The sequence below is a fragment of the Nelumbo nucifera genome, chromosome 2, assembly GCF_055504915.1.
Source record: "Nelumbo nucifera cultivar China Antique chromosome 2, China Antique-T2T, whole genome shotgun sequence".
NCBI classification, from domain to species: domain Eukaryota; kingdom Viridiplantae; phylum Streptophyta; class Magnoliopsida; order Proteales; family Nelumbonaceae; genus Nelumbo; species Nelumbo nucifera.
This window is the reverse complement of record NC_142650.1, coordinates 104,941,028-104,962,275: the sequence shown is the minus strand read 5'-3', so window position 1 is coordinate 104,962,275 and position 21,248 is coordinate 104,941,028. Positions and strand designations below refer to the sequence as shown.

General features: G+C 37.7%; 2 protein-coding genes across 2 annotated transcripts; one reads left to right on the top strand and one right to left on the bottom strand.

Moving 5' to 3' along the window:
• The first annotated feature begins 385 nt into the window (after positions 1 to 385).
• On the top strand, positions 386 to 3,900 carry LOC104603531 (Nse4, component of Smc5/6 DNA repair complex). The gene is made up of 7 exons (XM_010267591.3): positions 386 to 986; positions 1,135 to 1,215; positions 1,562 to 1,811; positions 1,923 to 2,013; positions 2,770 to 2,986; positions 3,081 to 3,172; positions 3,358 to 3,900. Exons 1-7 carry the CDS (start codon positions 788 to 790, stop codon positions 3,607 to 3,609), a joined length of 1,182 nt encoding a protein of 393 aa, XP_010265893.2. The 5' UTR covers positions 386 to 787; the 3' UTR covers positions 3,610 to 3,900.
• Positions 3,901 to 5,172: 1,272 nt separating this feature from the next.
• Positions 5,173 to 19,562, bottom strand: MOD1 (NAD(P)-binding Rossmann-fold superfamily protein). The gene is made up of 13 exons (XM_010267592.3): positions 19,250 to 19,562; positions 18,400 to 18,713; positions 9,802 to 9,911; positions 9,657 to 9,712; positions 9,481 to 9,565; positions 9,337 to 9,384; positions 8,203 to 8,277; positions 8,011 to 8,122; positions 7,831 to 7,882; positions 7,681 to 7,732; positions 7,503 to 7,560; positions 5,608 to 5,706; positions 5,173 to 5,485 (listed from the first exon to the last, which is right to left on the bottom strand). The coding sequence occupies exons 2-13, from the start codon at positions 18,674 to 18,676 to the stop codon at positions 5,334 to 5,336; spliced, it is 1,176 nt and encodes a 391-aa protein (XP_010265894.1). The 5' UTR covers positions 18,677 to 18,713; positions 19,250 to 19,562; the 3' UTR covers positions 5,173 to 5,333.
• Positions 19,563 to 21,248: the final 1,686 nt, after the last annotated feature.

Genomic DNA, 21,248 nt, shown 5'->3' with positions numbered 1-21,248 from the left:
AAACGCATATATCAATGGGACAATAAACTCTGACCCGATAATTGGATCGGATGGATCAACTGGGTGAACGGTTATTGACTAAATTAACGATTTTAGGTCAAAACCTGGGTTGAAAAAACCGGACCAGCAAATATGGCGGCAGTGTGATGGTCGACCGTCCTTATAAACCGCTATTCGAACGGTTCGACAATTGGACCGTCCTTCATGAATCAAACCCTACCCATAGGCATCCGTACACCTTCACTAGTCGCTTACTGCGGGTTAATCTGTGGAAGTTTGCATTGGCTTGGGGCTCAAGCAACTTGATCGTGCTTCAACACTAGCCGGAAAATCTCAACCGTCCACGTGTTTTTATTACACCGCCTCTCTCCCCTCTCTCTCTCTCAGACAGACGGAGAGAGGATCGTTCGTGTCTTCTTACAAAATTTTGATTTTAGAGAGAGAGAGAAGAACGCAGAAACTTAAAAAAAGAGAGGGCTCCAAAAAAGAAAATGTCCCAAAAGTTTCACCGAAGCGGGAAGCCCTATATCTTCAAAACTTCGTAGTTCAAACTTATAACCAGAACCTTCATTTTCGATTTATTCGACTTGCAGCAGAAATCTTTCTCTCTCCCCCTCTCTCTCTTTCCTTAGGGTTAGGGTTTTCAACTGGGGATTTCTCTCTACTAAGGGGTTTCAGACTTTCAGTTTCGGTCATTGGGGGGATTCCATTGAGGGGTTCGAATCTCCGAGTTGCTCAACTTCATTACCCTTTCTTTTATTAGGTTTTTTGCTTAGAAGCTGAAGTTATGCCGAGAATTGTGAAGAGGGAACTCGGAAGCAGTAGTAGAGCCGACATGGGAGGCCCCAGGATAGTCAAGCGCGAGCAGGGGAGCAGGGGCCGAGGGGAGAACGGAGAAGCTGAGACGAGCGATTCGGCTTCGCAGGGCGTCGTGGAACGTAGGGTTCTTAGGTCCCACTACCTGGCCATGAAGAACCTAATCAATGGTGAGGGGGTCTTTCTGTTTGTTTTCTTCAAAAGGGTTTGTTGTTGGAGGCATTTCATAGATGGGAGCTCATTGGGCTTTGTTATGGTTGGGTTTGTGATTTTGCTGATGGTCTAATTTGTTTGTTTGTATTTTTTTTTTTTGTGCAGAGGAAAGGGATGATATCTCTAGAGTGGATTCCGATAAATTCAGGACGATTATCAATCAAGTTGAAAACTTGCATCAACTAGGTACTGAATTATAACTTCTCTATTCGTTCCCTTTATTGTGTCATTCTTGTTGCTTTTTTGTTTCCTGTATATATTTCTTTTCTCTATCCATATCATCTCCTCTGCTGTTGATTGCTATCCTCTTTAGAATAACAACATTTATTGAAGCTATTCATACACTGTTTAACAAAATCTTTGTAACAAGTGGTGGATGATTTGTAACAAACTATTCTTACTACTAATTTGACCACGATAGCACACCCTTAATGAATTGAAATATGCCGTTTCCTTTACTTGTTTTTGAATTGCTATTGGTTCTTTCTTTTTATTAAATCTTTTGTTGTGCTATGTTTTCCTGCAATTTCAGTTCAGAAACCAAGGGAACAAGTGGCGGATGCAGAAGCTTTGCTTGATATTGCTAGCACACTGGTAACCTCTGTTAAGTCACATGGCAATGAAGGTACGACCGCTGCAGATTTCGTAACTTCTCTGCTTAATTTTGGCCAACACGGTGGGTTGAGTGCAAACACGGAGGATGCCCGGAATTCGGTGGCTTGGGGGGAAGTTGGAATTGCAGTCTCAGACGTTTTCAGGAGGGTTAATGGATGCTGCACCATGTAAGTATTGATTTCAGTTTGTGATCAGTAAATGAGTGTTAAAATGTTTACTCGATGGTTAGTTTCTTATACTGCAATTAACTTTATCTTATATTGTTTTTTTTTTGAAAGGCTTGGGCCTATGGATACTGAGGTGAAGCAGCGGAGGGTTGCGGCTCAGCGAAAACGTGTTAGGCCAACTGAAAGTGCTCGCCCAGAAGAGGTAAAATGCTTTTTTTCCCCTTCCTAGCTTCAAAACACGTATTTTCAAGCACTATTTTACCATATGCTATCCTGACATGGCTCAGAGAATTGAAGATTCTAGTTATATGTGAGTTGCTAAGTAAATGGTAGACCTCTTATCAAGTTAAGGTTAATGGTTGAAATCATGGTTTGAAGTAAGTCATGCTCCTTGTAACTTCTGTTCCTAGCCAGGTTTATCGTGTTCTTGTCTGAACCTCTCAACATTCAATTTACCGCCAGTTAAAAACACCAGCTTACCCTCCTTTCTCAATTTTGAGTTTATTGTTAAATATATTGCAAACTAACATTTTTCCATAGTAATATGTCTTTGTATTGGATGGTCGCAGAAAAAGGGGCCATCACTTGATGCAATCGTATACTCTTGGGATGGCAAATCTATGAGTGTGGGTTTGAGTTTGTCAGTGACCACTTTGTGTAAAAAATGCCAAAGTTTAGGGCCATATCTAGTTGGCCCCTTCCTATAATTCAGATGGCAAGGACAAATTAGGCCCATAACTAGCCCTTCCTATAATTCAGATGGCAAGGGCAAACCAATATTGGTTAATGCTCAGAGTCTTAGACTTGAGCAATACTGAGAAAAAAAGACATTATCCATGCATGAAAAACAGTGGTTTAAATTGGTGTTTTGTTTAGGTTTGTTGCATATGCAGATTGACATTCCTTTGTCCAGGATATTGTAATTTGGTTACTTTAGCTTGTTCATATTCTTGTGCAGCTTCATGATGCAGGAGCAGAAGAGAGAACAGATACTGATATAAACATGGCAACCATGTTTGATATCTTGAGGAAGAAGAAGAAAGTTGGGCTTGAAAATCTGGTCTTGAATAGAAAATCTTTTGCACAGACAGTGGAGAATATTTTTGCTCTGTCATTTCTTGTTAAAGATGGGCGAGCATCAATTACTGTGGATGAGAGTGGTCGTCATCTAGTTTGTAAGATCTTTTCTAAGTTATGCATTGATTCCCTTCTCTCTTTGGTTGTTATGCCCGGTGCTGATGAGTATTTGTCTCTGTTTTTCCCTCTTAGCTCCAAAGAATGCTCCCAATGCCAATGCAGTAGCATCAGGGGAAGTTTCCTATAGCCATTTTGTATTCAGGTTTGACTTCAGGGATTGGAAGGTATGGAACCGGAGGTTATTAGCTTAACTTGAAATTCTCATTGCAGATGTAGCTTTCTTTTCTCATTTTTTAAATGCCTTTTATACCATAAAACATTTAAAAGTTCCAATTCTTATTTCAACCAGTGGTATTCTGGACTAATCCTTTGTTTTGTAAAATAAACTGTTCTGGCGTGCTTTGTACAGTTGATGATAACTTCTGTGGGGATTGGTGAAGAACTTATGCCTCATAGAAATCGAACAAACACACCAAGTGAGTCTCATTTGGATCAAGCTGTTGGAGACACTCATGCAGCAACAGCACCTACAACACCAATCAGAAAATTGTCTCGGAACCGTGGCTTAGTCATTCAGGAACAGTCAGTTGTAGAGGAGTCGCCTGAAAGCAATGATGCTGAACCAGCTGCCATTCGAAAGGGTAAGCGTAAGCTTGGTTGAGACTTGAGAGAATGGGTGAGGAATACGATCAGGGTTCTATTAAGTTTGTATAGTAATGAGCTGCAAAACGCGTCTAATTGTAGTTCTACTTGTGTATATAGATTAAAAGATTGATAACTACACCCTAAACCCTTCTACCGATAGGTTGACTTTGTAAATGGCATCTCCGCCGAGGCTCGTCATCTTTTATCCTTTTGTTTAGCTCATGTCGAATTCCATGTAATGGGAGATGCTGGAATGGTCTCATATCTTCTTTAATGATTTTTGTATTTGTTTCCCTTTGCTAGTCAACTTGATCTTGTTGGTATGCAATGTATTTATGATCTACCAAGCAAATTCAGAATTCTGGGTGATACCTTGATCCTGATTATGGCTATTTAGGACTTTGAGACTCCGTGATCAGCAAGCCCCCTCCCTCAAATCATGCAGGTTCAAGCACAAACAAAAGTGTGCAAGTGGCCTGGAGGCAGTCCAAACTGGCTCGGAAAAAAAGGTCCTATTATCGCAACGTTACCATGATTCTATTTGAATGGTCCGTGGTGGTTATAGGGAGTGCGCCATTTTATCTTTTGCTTAGTTTAGTGGGTAGATCATGCCAAATGTCGATCAACTTGCAGTGCTGAATTGGACAGTCTAAAGTTGTCCCCTTTCTTAGGCATCTCAAGATCAACACTTTGCATTAGGCCGAAGATTCAAAATTTGACTTTTTTATAATCCGAGTAAAGGCTCAGAAAAAGAATAGCTACATGTCATGTATTGAGTAAAATTTGCTTAAGCGATCATCCACGGAACCATTTCAGGATTTTTTTTTTGGTCATCAGTTTCATGCAAATATGGTATGTCATGTATCGAGTATTAGGCTATTAGTCAATATGGAACGACACTCAAAATCATAATCGAGTATTTGGGCATAGTGATTCCATATAAACGTGGAGTTTGTCATGCATTGATGATAGTATTAACCTAATTAATGCTAATAACATGACAAATATCCTAATGAAATTCTTCATTTTTATAAAATTCTTTTTATACTTCAATATCCAAACTTTCAAAATATGCTAATTTAGTATCTACCATAAAACTAATTGTTAATCAGCCATAAGTGGCATTTAAAAACACAAATGCCCTTCAAGTGTCATCTAATTTTTTTATCAGCCATCCAAATGTTGACAATAAATAGTCCTAAATCTTTTTTTCTTCTTTTCAAGTTGGGTCACTAAAATGCCTCAAATCTGATATGTGACCCTAACTTTATTGAATGTTAGAAAAAAGGATGACACTATTTTTTTAGTCAACATTTGGATGGTAAATAAAAAAAATTAAATGACACTCAAGACGTTTGTCTTTTCAAATGCCACTTAATGACTGATTAACGGTAGGTACCAGATTGACATATTTTGAAAGTTCAGGAACTGAAATGGCACTAAGCCCAAAGTACAGGATAATAATTGAGAATTTTTCCAATTTTTTATCTCTACTAATTATAACGTGTCACTTCACTGTTTGAGTGAGAATGGTATCACCCAAAAAGGGAAAAAAAAAAGGAACTTGAAGAAGCGAAAATGTGGAAGAATAGCTCATCAATCAGCAGATAAAATGAATTCCTACAAAGGGAAACGTTCATGGCATAATTGGCACAAAACTGTCAGTCGGATGAGTTAAAAAGTCCAAAGGCAATTCCGACTAAAACGGTGTTGCTAATCAACTTGTGGCTATTTCTAGCTCTAATTTTGCTTTGGGATATCAAGGTCCCCAAAAACAGGGCTGTCCACTCCTACTCCCATTGCATTTAGACCATTGTCGACGTAAATAACTGCCCCTGTGATGGCTGAAGCCAATGGTGATGCCAAAAAGGCAGCAGTGTTCCCTACCTCATCTGCCAGATATTTTTCTCGAATTCAGAAAGATTGTAATGTAAACATTTAATCAGAGTATAGGGAGAAAAAGAAAAGCAAGACGAACAAAATCAGCTTTGGTTAAGTGACACAAAATACTTACCCGCAGATAGTTCTTTTTGCAAGGGTGCATTGGCCACTGAATATTCAATCATTGTGTCAATGAAGCCAATCGCTTTTGCAGCACGGCTTCGCAGAGGGCCTGCATTAAGAGAGTTTAGAACTTCCGTAAACCTTAACCGTTAATTTATTTTAATAGTTACCTTAATCATTTAATAAAACCCCCAGCTGAAAACCAAGAAAGTTCAGTAAACTAAGGGGGGGGGGGGGGGGGTATTTGTGATATTGTTTTCTAGAAGAGAAACAAGTGCCACATCAGCAAAAAATGAATTATTTTGCTGACTAGGCAATTTTTAATAGAAAAAAGGAATCATATTAGCAAGACCCCCTAGGTTGTATATGAAAACAAAAGTACCAATCTTTCCCGACTTGATTTTTTTTTATCAGCACTCCCAAGTTTATTGAGGAATGCTTACATGCAACCAAAAAAGTTCTTTGAACTTGCGATGAACTAATATTAGTTAAAAACCAATGAAAAAAGTTGGTAATAGATTTACGGCTGTCAATGGACCAGATACTGGTCTAATGCGATCCAGTCCATGGACCAGGTCTAATCCAATCCGATGAATGCTTTGGACCCTCTTGAAATTGGTTTTAATTTAGATAGGGTCCAACCCAAGCCAGGTCCATTGACACCCATACTCTCCTGTTAATGGACTGGATATTGGTTCAATTCAACCCAGTCCAATATAAATTCATTACAAATGGACCAGGTCCAATCTAATCCAATAAATACTTTGGACCATTGAGACTGGACTTGTCCGATTCAATGTCTTATTGGTCCATCCAATCCGTTAAAAAATTAATTTTGATTTGGGTGGGGTCCAACCCAAACCTGGTCAATTGACACCCCTAAATAGATCCCGCCATATTGCAAAGCCAAAGGTGCAAAACATCTCGTGTTATGGTTTAGCTTTTAGCATAAAATTACATCTCATATTGTGAACAGATCTAACAAATCAACTTGACAATATTGTGCAATTAAGTAACTGTGGTATAAAAGAGTAAAAAGAATGATCTTGATATAAATATGCATGGGGTGATTATGGTCATCTGAAGGGTCCAGCATCTGTATTCCAATTTGATTCTAGCAAAAACTGAAAATCAAACGGAATCAAACCAAATAAGTCAGTTCAGTTTGGTTAATTTGGATATCAGTTTGGTTCGGTTTGTGTTGTTAAAAAAACAGTTTACGGTTTTGGTTCGGTTTGCATAAAAATTTTGACCGAACCAAACAGAAAACCCAAATGCTATGTTATGTATATCATATAATTAATTATTTATATTAAATGTATTATATTTTATTAATTTATTTACTGTTTTATATATTATACTTTTTCCTGAATCTCCCTTTGGGCTTTGGGCCCAATCGAACTTTTAGTTAGTAACAAATTAAAGGACTGCATGACTAGACTAATAATACTGGTGAATGGGATTGGGAAACTCAAAAGACACAACGCCCTACTCAAGAGTAGGACAAAAGACTAATAGTAATAATTAGTTATTCTGAGTCTCTGAGAGAGGTCACAGTCTCAGTCTCACATCACAGTAGGACACACATAACTGACCCAGTGTTGCTTCTTTTTTTTTTTTTTTTTTTGTGGTTGCTTGCTTCATTCTTTGAGTTGCTTCTTTTAAATGTTACTAATGACAAAAACTGAACCGAACACGGAACAGTCGATTCAGTTGAGGGATATGGTCAAACTGAATAGTTGGTTTGGTCCTCGGTTCAAACTGAACCAACCAAATATACACCCCTAGTCACAGCCCTGGAGATGCATACTGCATGTTCTGATACGAGGACGGAAGACAAGTCTTTGGGAAAAAAATATGGCTTCGTATAAACAATAAAATTATGAAGATGAAGAATAGAATTACCAGCAGATATCGTATTGACTCTAATTTTGTGCTTCCTTCCAGCTTCAAAGGCAAGCACCTGCATCGGGCAAAAGGAAAAAAAACAAAAAAAAAGAAAGAAAGAAAAATATATTAGGACAAAAAAAAAGAGAGAACATAAGGAACAACAATATGTTTAGCCAGGAAAGGAAACACTTACTCGAGTATCACTCTCCAGAGCAGCTTTTGCTGAACTCATGCCTCCACCATATCTATGTGCAAAACAATCTGGATTAGAAATCTTTCTCCTTGATAACAGGTTCAATTTGCAGGACCTAAAAAACAACTAAACAAGGTATCAAGTTCATACCCAGGAATGATCCTCTCCGAAGCAATGTATGTGAGAGAAATAGCAGAACCACCTGTAATATAAATACCATATGTATAATAAATTCAAACGATATTGCTTGGTGCTGCAAATTATACAAGGAAATGTAAGGGGAAAAGAACAAATCTTGATCCTGATTAGAATAGCAAAGGGAATGCATGCCTGGATTCATTATTGGGATGAAATGTTTAAGCAAAGATACATAGGAATAGCTTGATGCAGAAAGAGCTGCAAGATATCCTCTCCTGGATGTTTCCAATAGAGGTTTACTGACCTGTATGCAGGATGTTTACTTGTTAGGTGCAAACAAAGATTGAAAGAAAAAGAACACCAGTGGAAAGAGAAAGAGTGAACCTCTGGTCCATTAGCAAGAGAATGCACAAGGATGTCAATGCTCCCATAATCCTGTTTGACAGACTCAGCAACTTCCTGCAAGACATCCAGAATAGATGAGAAAATAATAAGAAAATGGCTTGCTTTGCATGCTTTGTGTTATATTGGTCTAAATGAAGTTATCAGGTCCATGGAAGGACAAATATGGATTACTGTATCAGACAAAAGTGGGATGGCTAAGTCCCATTAATAGGCTACAAATTTGTTACATATGTTGGGGTATTTTTGTTTATTATGCAGATTTCAAGATTTAGAAGTGCCCCAAAAATTTAGGAGTATGGTTACACAAGGTAGAACTAGCAGTTCTGTTTAGATCATGCCCCCTCTATCAGATTCTGGACCTGGTAACTATGATACAAGACACTGCTTTAAATGGGTATGTCAGGCTTAGACCTTGACCCTTAGGCTTGAACCAAAGTTAGGCTTTAGTGAGGTTCAACCTTGAGACTCATGTCTATACGTCTACAAGTATAGTGCACATATGTCAACCTTTGATGTGTCTTATGTCAAGATTCAAGAACATGCATTCTGTCCATTAAATGAAATAAGGCTCTCATGAAAAGAAAGAGTTAAAAGACCAATTTAAGATTTCCAGGCGTGTTTTTGATTTGGATAGACATTTAAGGTTTCTTGGATAGGTATAGATATTTAGGTTTTTTCAACACCCATTTGAGATTTTGATTTTATATTAAGAGCTTTTTAATTGTTGAAAGGATTGTAAGAAAGTTCTTAATACTTTTTACTCCTCGTTTTATATGATGAGCAGTTAATTTATGAATTCTTAAACAAAATTGTCGTCCTTCATTGAATAATTAAACACTTATTCTCAATTAAGTTCACATTTCTTGAAATAACGAGATCTTGAGGTGTACGTCTCTTGTATTAGAAAATCCTAGCATCTCTTGCATTTTAAAACATTGATATAGTGTATAGACTTCAGATATCATTATAAAGCAGGAATGACCATACTTCATTCAAATATCCTTACAGCAGAGTATGTTCTGAGAAGTTTAATAGTATTCCCCTCATTTGACATTGATCACCTTGTATTACTTTTATTCTACATCAAACAAATAATCATAAAAGATAAGATACCTGAACAGTCCAATTTGAAGATACTGCATAACGTTTATTTGTTCTTACCTGCACAAAACCATTGTATACCAATTTAATGGGCTTAACCCTTCAAATGCAAAATGCCCAGTGTAGGAACTACCAAAGTTCTTCATATATGCTTACATCTTCAGGCACATCCTCAGGGCTGTCAAATACTGCATCTAGTGGATATATTCTGGCAATCTCCATAAGAGACCCATCTGGCAACCTGGAAGATCAAGTTTACATAAGTGGATAATATTATGCATGCTCAAATCCATCTAAATGCTATTGGAAAACATCAATTATAATTTTCCTACATGCGTGATTCATCAAACTTTCCACGACGTAGACTGGTCTCAAAAATGTTCAGTGCCTGAAAAAGATTTGTCAGATATTGAAAATTGGTGCTAGAAATTATTGCAATCATAGCAAAGATCGTAGAGAGAATGTTGTTTTACATACAGGTACCCATGTGCCGACAAGAATTTCAGCACCTGCAGCAGCAAGTGATTTTGCAATTGCCCAACCGTATCCATTGTCATCGGCTACCCCAGCAATAAATGCCTTCTTACCTGTAAAGAGAAGTAGGTCTTCATATCCAACTAAACAATCATTTAAATGGTGACTGATAAATTTGCAGTGCTTTGTTCAATTTTTTTGTAAAGGAAATAAAAGGAGTCTTGAACAATACATAACAATTAGTACTTAAATTTTCATTTTGATCAAATTGGTACTTTAATTTTCTTTCATACACGTTACATAACACGTAAATGGCATCTAGTTCTAAGCAGAATTACCCCAGATATCAATATTAATGCAAGTAACCATAACTAAAGTGAATCATAATCATGGTATTCAACCAATTGAAGGCTAATTCTCACTGGAATTACAACTCGCAAGGTGTTCTTGTCATTGGCACCAAGAAGTTGAAGGTATCCCTGCCTTCCAAAGGTGCATGCATGCTTGTTTGAACAGTGAATGTCACAATCTCTTGAAGAGCATGTAGCAAAGAAATAAATTATAAAGGGAGAAAAGAGAGGCAAAAGCATCTTCTATAAAGAGTTATACATATATGCAAATATATAAATATATATAGGAGGGACCTCTGTTGATTCTCCCAACTCTCTGAGGATTAACTTTTGATTTTTGACCCAGTTAGCTTCCCTACACAGCCAAGGAATCTTACAAATGGCAAATCAGTTTAGAGCACAAAGGGAGTCACCAAGTCTTTGTTCCTACCTGTATTCATGGAAACAATTTCAGTCCAAAATACCTTTCCATGAGTGAAAAATAAGCCCACTTTTGAGGTAAGTTTTATTTGACAAAGTTAAACATTGAGCAGCTAACATTCATTGCTAAAAACCACCAATACAAGGTGGAGCATATGGCTGATAAGCACTGTGGGACTGTATGTGCCTGACAATAGTTGATCCCCTATCTAATGGATGGTCTGGATCAGTCACAATATCTCTTTATGCAGCAGAAATAGATGGATTTGTATACGGAAGCCCCCCCTAGTTGACCCAATCGGTAACCTCTTTTATAGATAACTGAAAATCTTACTAAAAAACAGCAAATGAATATGTACAATACATATTTACAGAATCATAGATAGGCTGGAAACTTCCACCTATCCCCAACCAAAAGTACTATTTACAATTGAGCCCAAAATACTTGTTCTCTGTTCACCTCTTGTTTGGCTAAAGAATCAGCCAAACTGTTTGCCAATCTTTTTACCCACTTAACTGGTACATCCATGTTCCCAGTCAACCACCTAATCTCCTTAAATTCTTCCTATAACATCACAAAGCCTGACCACCATGAATTAAACAAACTGGCAACCACCCTTGAAATCTTGAATCACCTTCTATTATGACTTTTCCCAGATTCAAGCCCTTCGCTAGCCTCAATCCTTGTAAAACGGCCAAAAGTTCCACTTTTGGAGAATCCCCCAAACAGTTCTGAGAACATAGCCTTCACCACTCCATTCTCATCTCTAAAAACACCTCCCAAACCTGAAGGCCCCAGATTGCCAAAACTACTGCTGTCGAAGTTAACTTTATGAAACCTCTATGTGGTGGCCTCCATTGCATTTGAGTTATGACCTTTTTGGACAAAGTACCATCTACTTTTAAGTTTTATCCACTTTCTATAGAAGTCATCCATCGAGAAAGCTGAGAAAACCTCCAAGGTTTTAATCCAATACACCACTCTCACCATAATACACTCTACTATAGCTTCCATGGTTCTATACCGCTCCTTAAAGATTAACATATATATAGTTAATATACATAAATATTAAATTTTGTATTATAATATTTATAATACATAAATATTATAAAATGGCACATATATTATATGGCATATATAATATAATATATTTACATATATTAAATATAATGCATATAAAGAAATAGGTCTAAAACCAGCCCAGCCCATGATCACCCATAATCTCCACATGATTCTCCCTCTTTTCCTTGGCCATCTAAAAGTTGATGAATTAAACAAACTAGCCAAATTAATTGGAAAGGTTTTCTTGCCAAAACCGAACCAAAGAGTTAGAAGAACCCCATTTTCAACCTCAGGGTCCGACAGGCTCCACTTCTAATTCCAGCAATCCCATTCTTCCCCAAATCAACCCATGTAACTGTGTCTTTTCAGTTTGTAATACTAATGTCTGCTCTTTATCCTATGTGCCAAATACAGATCGAAGTCCAGAGGCTGCTACCCGTGAAGGTGGGGAAAGGGCAAGAGATGGCAGTGGAGACAGGGAGGGTCAGGAGGGTGAGATAGGAAATGAGGAAGAAGCAAAAGGAAATAAAAGAATTCTGGAAATTCTTGAATGCCTGTTAAAGGAAGTAGTTGGGAGCAATAAACAGAAGGAAGGGCCAGAGGGAATTAGAATAGAAGAAATTAAGGAGAATGGGGACAAAGGTGAGGAATCAAAACAAGGAGGGAGGAATAAAAAGTCGGAAGAAAGAGAGTTGACTAGTGAGGATTCTATGGCAGCTTTTGTGCAGAAGTTGGGATGTAAAGTGAAAAATCCAAATGTCTTAAAAGTGTTTCTACAAAAAAAGGGAGAAGAAACTAGGGCTAAAAGGAAAAAATTAAGTGAATTGGAAATATTGATGAAGGATGTGGAAGGAGATAGTAGTCTTGGTGTTAAGAGGGACGGGAGGAAAGGGAATAAGTGAGGGTAAGAGGAATAAGTGGTCAAGAGTACAGCGGAATGAAGATCATAAGTTGGACTGTCAGAGGGCTAGGAAATGCTAGGAAGAGAGCAGTAATAAAAGAGGTCATTAAGAAAATAGACTCAGATGTAGTTCTCTTGTAAGAGACTAAAAGAGCAGATTTTGATATCAAGTGGGTAAGAAGTGCTTGGAGAGGTAGGGGGATTAATTGGGCATTTCTGCCCTCATGGGGGTTTGCAGGGGATGTTGTGACAATGTGGAAGAAAGAAGTACTAGAGGGTAAGGAGGAGCTGATAGGCCAATTTTCAGTTTCCTTGAAGTTTAGACAGGTGGAGGATGGGTTTGAATGGGTGTTAACCAATGTCTATGGACCGAATGACTATAGAGAGAGGAGGCAACTATGGGAAGAATTGGCTAATATAAGGGGTTTGTGGGAAAGACCTTGGTGTTTAGGAGGTGACTTCAATGTAATCAGATTCTTGGAAGAAACAAATAGTATTAGGCAGAGGTCAACCATGAGCATGAGAAAATTTAATCAATTTGTGGATGCCTTTGGACTTAAGGAAATCCCATTGTCACATAGCTGTTTTACCTGGTCCAATCTCCAAGTGAACCCAATCTGTTCCAAGTTGAACAGGTACTTGTTTTCAAATGATTGGGAAGAACATTGGGGAAGTTTGAATTCTAAAACACTCCCAAGGGTGACATCTGATCACTGGCCTATAGTAATTTGTAAGGAGGTGAGAAATGCAGGCCCCACCCCTTTTAGATTTGAAAACATGTGGCTTGGACATCCGAGTTTTATTAAGAAGGTCAAAGATTGATGGTTTGAGAGTAATCCAATAGTGAAATGGAGTGGAATGAGGTTCTATAAAAAACTCCAACATCTGAAGGGTAGAATCAAGGAGTGGAATTTGTTAGAGTTTGGCAGACTAGAGGAAAGGAAACAAATGGTGACTGCTCAAATTGAGGCATTGGATAGTAAGGAAGGGAGGGGATGTTTTACAGAAGAGGATAAAGAGCAAAGATGGAATCTGTGTAAACAATTAGAGGATTGTCTTTTGCAGGAGGAAATAAGTTGGAAACAAAAGTCAAGGTGTAAGTGGTTAAAAGAGGGGGATAGAAATACCAAGTTTTTTCATGCAATGGCAAATGGAAGGAGGAGAAAGAATTATATCTCAAGTTTGGAGATTGAAGGGGCAACGATTTCCAATCAAAGTGAAATTGCAGGGGCTTTTGCAAATCATTTCAGGTCTATCTTTAGAAGACCCCTAAACAATAGGGTTTGGATTGAAGGATTGGAATGGCCTACATTAAAGTTGGAGGAAAAGGAATGGCTGGAAAGGAAATTCGATTTGGAAGAAATAAAGGAAACAGTGTTCCCTATGGACAGATCAAAGGCACCAGGCCCTGATGGTTTTACGATGGCTTTTTATCAAGATTGCTGGGAGATTTTAAAAGAGGACCTAAGGATAGTGTTTGATGAATTTTATTCTCAAGGAGTGATAAATCCGGGGCTAAATTCCACATTCATTGCCTTGGTTCCCAAGAAAAGGAATGCAAATCACCCAAGGGACTATAGGCCGATTAGCTTGGTAAACAACCTTTATAAGATCAATACTAAGGTGTTGTCCATTAGAATTAGAAAAGTGCTCCAACAATCATAGCAGACAACTAAGGAGCTTTTGTGAAAGAGAGGCAGATAACAGATCAAATACTTATTGCAAATGAGAGTTTGGAGGAGTTCAAGAGATCCAAGAAAAAAAAGGGGTGGTTTGCAAACTAGACTTGGAAAAAGCTTATGATGTGGTGGATTGGTCTTTCTTGTTGGAGGTGATGGTCAACTTTGGGTTCGGAGATGGGTGGTGTAAGTGAGTGATGGGTTGCATAAGAAAATGCCATTATTCCATTTTGATAAATGGGACAGTGGTGGATTTCTTTCTAGCTTTGAGAGGAATAAGACAGGGAGATCCTCTTTCCCTATTCTTATTCACGATGGTTGCAGAGGTTTTGGGGAGATTAGTTTCTAGAGCAGACTCCAGGGACTTAATAAGAGGATGGAGAGTTGGAAGGGAGAATGTGCCACTCACTCATTTGCAATTTGTAGATGACACAATACTTTTCTATGAAGGAGGGGACCTAAATAGAATAAGAAACCTGAAGCTCATTATACAACTCTTTGAGCAAATGTCAAACCTCAAGTGAATTTTGAGAAGAGCTATCTAGTGGGGGTAAATATGGGGGAGAGGGAGATAGTGGAGTGTGCAAACATCCCGGAGTGTGCAGTTTCTAATTGGCCCCTAAATTACCTTGGTTTGCCATTGGGAGATAACCCGCAGAAAGATGAGTTTTGGAGTCTGGTTGTGGAGATGTTTGAAAAGAGACTTGCAACTTGGAAGAACTATTTGTCTCTTGGTGGGACAATCACTTTAATTAGGTCTACTCTAGCTAACCTTCCTATTTACTTTTTATCAGTCTTTAAGATTCCAGCTAAGGTGGCTAGCAGGTTAGAAAAACAAATGAGAGATTTCCTTTGGGAGACGGGGGAGGAGAAGAAGGACCATAGGGTTAGGTAGGAGATGGTTTGTAGGAGCAAGAGGGAGGGAGGTTTGGGTATTGGAAATATAAAGAGTAGGAATTTGGCACTACTAGGGAAGTGGCTGTGGAGATTTTCTTTGGAGAAGGATAAGCTGTGGGTGAAGATAGTGGGCAACATTCATGGGGTAGCAGACAATGGATAGGACTCTGGGATTGTGGCAAGGACTACAAGAGCAGCACCTTGGAAAGCTATTCAAGCTATTTTTCCTTTGTTCTCTCCATGGATCAGGTATGACTTGCACTCAGGTAACCTCATCAATTTTTGGGAAGATGTCTGGATTGGAGACTCTCCCTTAAAAGATCAATTTCCGAGTCTTTTCACTCTTTCCACTCTTAAAAATGAACCAATCTCCTCCTTGTTCCTTCTAACTCAACTTCTAGGTTTAGCTGGAACTTGGGCTTTAGAAGGGAAATTAGGGACACAGAATTTGATTATGTCTTATCCTTGCTATCCATTCTTGAAGGGTTTTTTTTAGAGCCTACAAAGACCGACAGTAGAATTTGGTCACATGTGCTTCCTTCTTTAAAGCTCTAGCTCAACCTCCTTCTTTGGGTCTGTCTTTCCTTGATAAAGAGGTGTGGTGTCTTCCTATACCCCCTAAGGTTTGGAGTTTCTGTTGGGAAGCCTTTCTGGAAAGAGCTAATACATGTGATCTACTTCAAAGAAAAAGACCCAACAGTTGTTTGTGTCCTCATTGGTGTATTCTCTGTAAAGCTGATGGTGAATCTGAATACCATTTATTGGTTTCCTGTCGATTTACTAAAAGCATTTGGGAATGGTGTACTACTTTGTTTGGGTGCAGGTGGCCCCCCCTTTGAATGTGCAGAGTTTATTTAGGTTCATGCCTAGTCGGCCAACAAAAAGGGCCAAGGCTATGTGGAGATGTATGAGGGCTGCAGTATGCTAGACTATTTGGGAGGAGAGGAACTCACGGATATTCTCAGAAAAGGAGAGAACCTTGGAAGTAATATTGGAAGTAATCCATATTAGGGTGATACATTGGCTGAAAACTTTGGCCTTGTTTGCAGACTTCTCAGTAGATGAGATAGTAAAAAACTGGAAGGAAATTGCAATTAGCCTCAGCTAAGAAGGCATCACTCTCTTGCTGGAGTCCCCCATCTAATGGCTTTCTTAAACTAAATTTTGATGGCAGCAATATGGGTAATCCAGGTCCATCTGGAATAGGGGGAGAAATAAGAGATGAACATGGAAATCTGTTAGTTATGTTTTCAGGACCAATTGGGGAAGGAGACTCCCTGCGGGCTGAGATTCTTGCTGCCCTTGAAGGGGTTCGAAGAGCCAAGGGTATGCAAATTAGAAAGCTAATTATTGAAGGAGATTCTGAAGTGGTGGTGAACTGGTTAAAAGAAGATAACTCAAGGATATGGAAGTACAACAATGAAAAACGAAAATTCAAGTGGCTGTCTAAGGATGTTAAAAATCAGTACAAATGGGTTAAGAGAAGTGCAAACTCACTGGCAGATGGTTTAGCTGGGCAAGGGGTTAATAGAACCTCTTTGTTTTGGGCTTTATTGTAATTGTATTTGACGCTCATAGACTGTTATAGGGAGCTAAGATTGTTTAGCCCCCTTGCTTTGTAATTCTTCTTAATTTTAATGAATACATTTCACAGTCATTGATAAAAAAAAAAAATCCTATTTTTCCATTCTGTTTGGTTCAGTGCCCATCCACCTCTAGGTGGCTTTCTATGCACGTTACAAAACCATCTTAGTCTACAATCTCTCATTTTATACCTATTGGAGCTACTTTCGGGTTTCCTCGAATGACTTCATTTCTGACCCTATCATTTCTAGTTTTTCTGCTCATCCATCTCAGCATATGCATTTCTGCCACACTCATTTTTTGGACATGTTATTTATTAATTGCCCAACACCCTCCTCCATGCAACATTACTGGTCTTACAACTGTTTTATAAAATTCTCCTTTTAACCAATGTGGCATTCCCCTAGCACATAAGATTCCGAATGCTCCTGTCACCTAAAACTAAAAGAACCTTTTTATATTTACGTATATACTGTTATATTATCAGCACTTATGAATTATGACTTATAATACTACTCCATATAAGATTACTATAGCTTAAACATATCATAACCAAATCTCTCTCCGAAATGGAATTCTACTTATAAAATTCTCCTTTTAACCAATGTGGCATTCCCCTAGCACATAAGATTCCGAATGCTCCTGTCACCTAAAACTAAAAGAACCTTTTTATATTTACGTATATACTGTTATATTATCAGCACTTATGAATTATGACTTATAATACTACTCCATATAAGATTACTATAGCTTAAACATATCATAACCAAATCTCTCTCCGAAATGGAATTATACTCAAATAATACTAAATTCAGTGCAACATCAGTTAGGAAAGAAGAGTTAAAGTTTCAGTAATATGACAAAGACTACTAAATTGTATTTGAAAAGAAATAGCTGAATATTTCCACATCTGCAGATCTGATCGTCATGATCATGAAACTTTAGGATATATTGAATGAGCAGTGTTAAATGTGCTCCAGTCAAGTGGTTGGTGATCCCGTGGAAATGCAGCAGTAACTCTACCAGGAACATTTTCTTGGTTACTCAGCTTTGTATGGCCATATTTTTTAAGGTTTTGACCTCTATCACAGTTATAAAATAGATACAAGAGGTGAATGGGCAACTGCAAACAAAATATTAGCACAGAAATCCCAGGTGGCATATTGTCTGAATTGGAGCACAACTACAGAATGTGAGAGCAAGAATACTCATTTGGTTCTGTTATACTGTATAATTTGTTTCATGGAAAAATTAGTTTCAGTTATCATCAAAGTAAGTGTCTCTCCAGTACTAATACACATTTCATCATCTTTGCAGAATGCTCTCCATTTATTTATGCTAAAAGGGCTGGGGAAGAAGAAAACATATATTAAAAATGTAGCACATGAAAAGACCGCTAAGAATGTAACAGAATCATTAATAAAACTTAGGATTCTACTTCTAGAAAAATGGACTCTGCTTACTATATAGCAGCAATGAACTATAGAAGTCAATGGAATTCATCAAGAGAAAAATTCATTAGACTAATACCATGAGTTTCATGTTCTCTAATTTGGCTTCGGCATAAACATGAATGCCACTGATTATTTGGGGAAGGGTCAAATGGCGATGTTAATAAACCAGCATTCAGGACATAGAAACCTCTAAAAAAGACAAAACAAAATATCTATACGTATCAGAGAATAGGAAATACATGAGATATCAAACCTCTGAGATCAATTGGCAACCCTGGAATTGATTTGCTCTCACTAGCTTCAGACATTGCCCTTGTAACAAGCTTATTTAGTTTAACAGGAGTGGCTGAAAAGTTCCGGATGAACAATTGTGCAGAAGATATATGAGAAGAGCTTGTAAGCTTAGAACGTGAGACGCCCTTAGAATCGGCACAGACAATAGCAGAGGTTGCCTTGAACATCCTACGAGATGAAGAAACACAGGGCCTTGTTGTTGCCATTTGCAGGCCAGAAGCCGCAGTTGCCGCCATTTTCAATAAATTAAATCCCGAAGCCACAAAGGGAAATCTACAGAAAACAAAAAGATCAGAGTTATTCTACAAGAACGTATTTATGCAAGACCGAGATTTAAGCAACATTTAAGCTTCAGGTACAGTAAAAAATGCATCAACAAAAGAAATTCATAGAACAGAGACCTACTTAGGCATTTAAATCTCAACCCTCACTCTGCAGAAGAAGAAAATATTATAAAGAACGCCTAAAAGAATAAATGAAAATAATTCTGCGGATAAATCCTAAATCATCAACATTTAATAGTGAATTAAGTCGCAAATTTTCTTCAAAATCTTCTAAAGCACACATAAATCTGCAAATGAAGTTGAAAAAGAACCACATTTTCCATTTAAGGCCCCGTAAGCTTTATCCAGACCAGAGGAGCCTAAGCAAACATCAACATTGAACAAATCTAATATCCGAATGTACACAAAAAAATGGACAAAATGCGAAAAAAAAGATGCGAACTGTGGCCAAACGAAACGCATTCCTAGATATCTTAATAGAACAGCAGATCAAAACTATCTTTCGCCATTTCTGCTGAATCTCACCTCTTAGCGACCGAAATCGCGGCGTTCAAGTGTTGCTGGGTTAAAGCTGGGGACAGAAACGGAGGGAATCTTCAGTTCCCCTCGTTCTTATCAGCGGCTGATTTGTCGAAACCCTGGAGTCGGTATCAGACTCTGAAGCACTGAGGAAGTTGATTTATAGAGGCGTCGATGAGATCGAGGTCTCCCTCCTCTCTAGTCTCTTTAGTAGTGCTTAGCAAATACCATTTATACCAACTGTTGAAGCTTTGGAAATGTCGAGTGAATTAAGCATATGACAATAATCCTCTACGGTTTAGGTTCGCAGGTATCTTCCTGCGAGTCTAATACCATTTTGGCTAAAATGGGAGTTCGGATCTGCTCATCACAACAATTCATTGCTGGCCAGTGGCCACATTCATCCAGCCGCACAGCAGGATCATTGGCTATATAGTAGTGAGATGTTCCCGATGTACGGCTAGATGGAAGTGGCCAGCAATGTGCCAATGTGTGTAGTGTACAGATCCGAACTCCAAAATTGGTTAATTAATCAACCAGGCACCGATTAGATGACAAGTAGAGGTAGGCTTTGAAGGCGTGAAATGAATGATCCGGCGCCTGGGCCTTGCTTTTAGCAACGTCCATGGACTTACAAGTACATTCGGGTTTTTAATACCCATTTAGGAGAGCTGAACGGCGAAGTGTATATGCAAATAACACGGATCGGTTTGAAACCGAATCCGACCCGATAAGAGCATGATTCGGATACCTTCCTCAATCCTAACAAGTCGGTCCGATTGGGAAAGTTGATCCGTTTAGTTAATAGATCAAATTTCGGATATACTCCAATCTGATCGGTTATGACTCGATCTAACCTGTTAGTTATGAAATACTATATATTATATATTATATATGCATATTCTACATATTATTCATATAATTATATATTATCTATTATATATTTTTTATTACAATTCTAATCAAATCGGATATTGGATCGAATCAAATATACCCTTTACCGAATCTGATGAGATTTATTTGCAAGCCTATCGAAGCAGTGGTTTTTGGTTTTTTGAGATGGGCCCTATAGGGACACTTTTGAAATATGTTTGGTGAAAAATCCGGAGGGCCCAAATCAGTCATTGGCTAGCTATTTGAAGGGCTGTCCGCTTTAATCTTTATAAGGCTCCATTTGGGACGTTTTCAGTGTCTGAGCCACTTTGGTTGATCATCCATGTTTTGGATAAGTTATTTATAGTAGCTTGATGTAAAAATCATGATTCTGACACTTAGAACGTTCATGTTGGTTTTTCAGGATTTTGATCAAACACAGTTTTAGAAGTTTCTGTGTGGGGTCTAGTCCAGAATGTTGGAAGTCATGTTTCAAAAGCCCTGGCAAGTGTTTCAATGTAGTTGAACCTAAGGATCAAAGTATTTGTATTAGGTATTATGTTAGACAATTTGGACATAGATATAGATACGCTTTGGAAAAAGCATGCATATTGATAGAAGATATGGAAACGCTTGGATATGTTAGAGAAATGCATCAATAGCACTAAATCCAAAGCCAAATAATCTATGAATAAGGTATAAACACGAGAAATCCATACTAATAGGTTATATGAAGAGAAATATTACAATCAACAATATCTAGACTCTAACATGTACACATCATATAATAATTATCATTCTATTTCAGTCTTTTATAATTATACTTTTCAATTATTATTATTATTTTTGTTGCAAAATTTGTTTATTTAGTATTTTTATATAAATAATAACTCTAATTTTCCAATTAATAAACATGTATTCATTTTTAACATATAAGTGTTTTATTTTATATATAAGTGTAAAATAAAACATACAAAACATTTAATATAGATAAAATAAATGATTTTTATAATTTTCCATTTTTATTATATTTTTGGGAAAAGCTTGCATCTTAATTTTTCAGTTTTTATAATTAAAATTATTATTTTTTAGGAAAATTTATTTATTTAATGTTTTATATAAATAATAACTA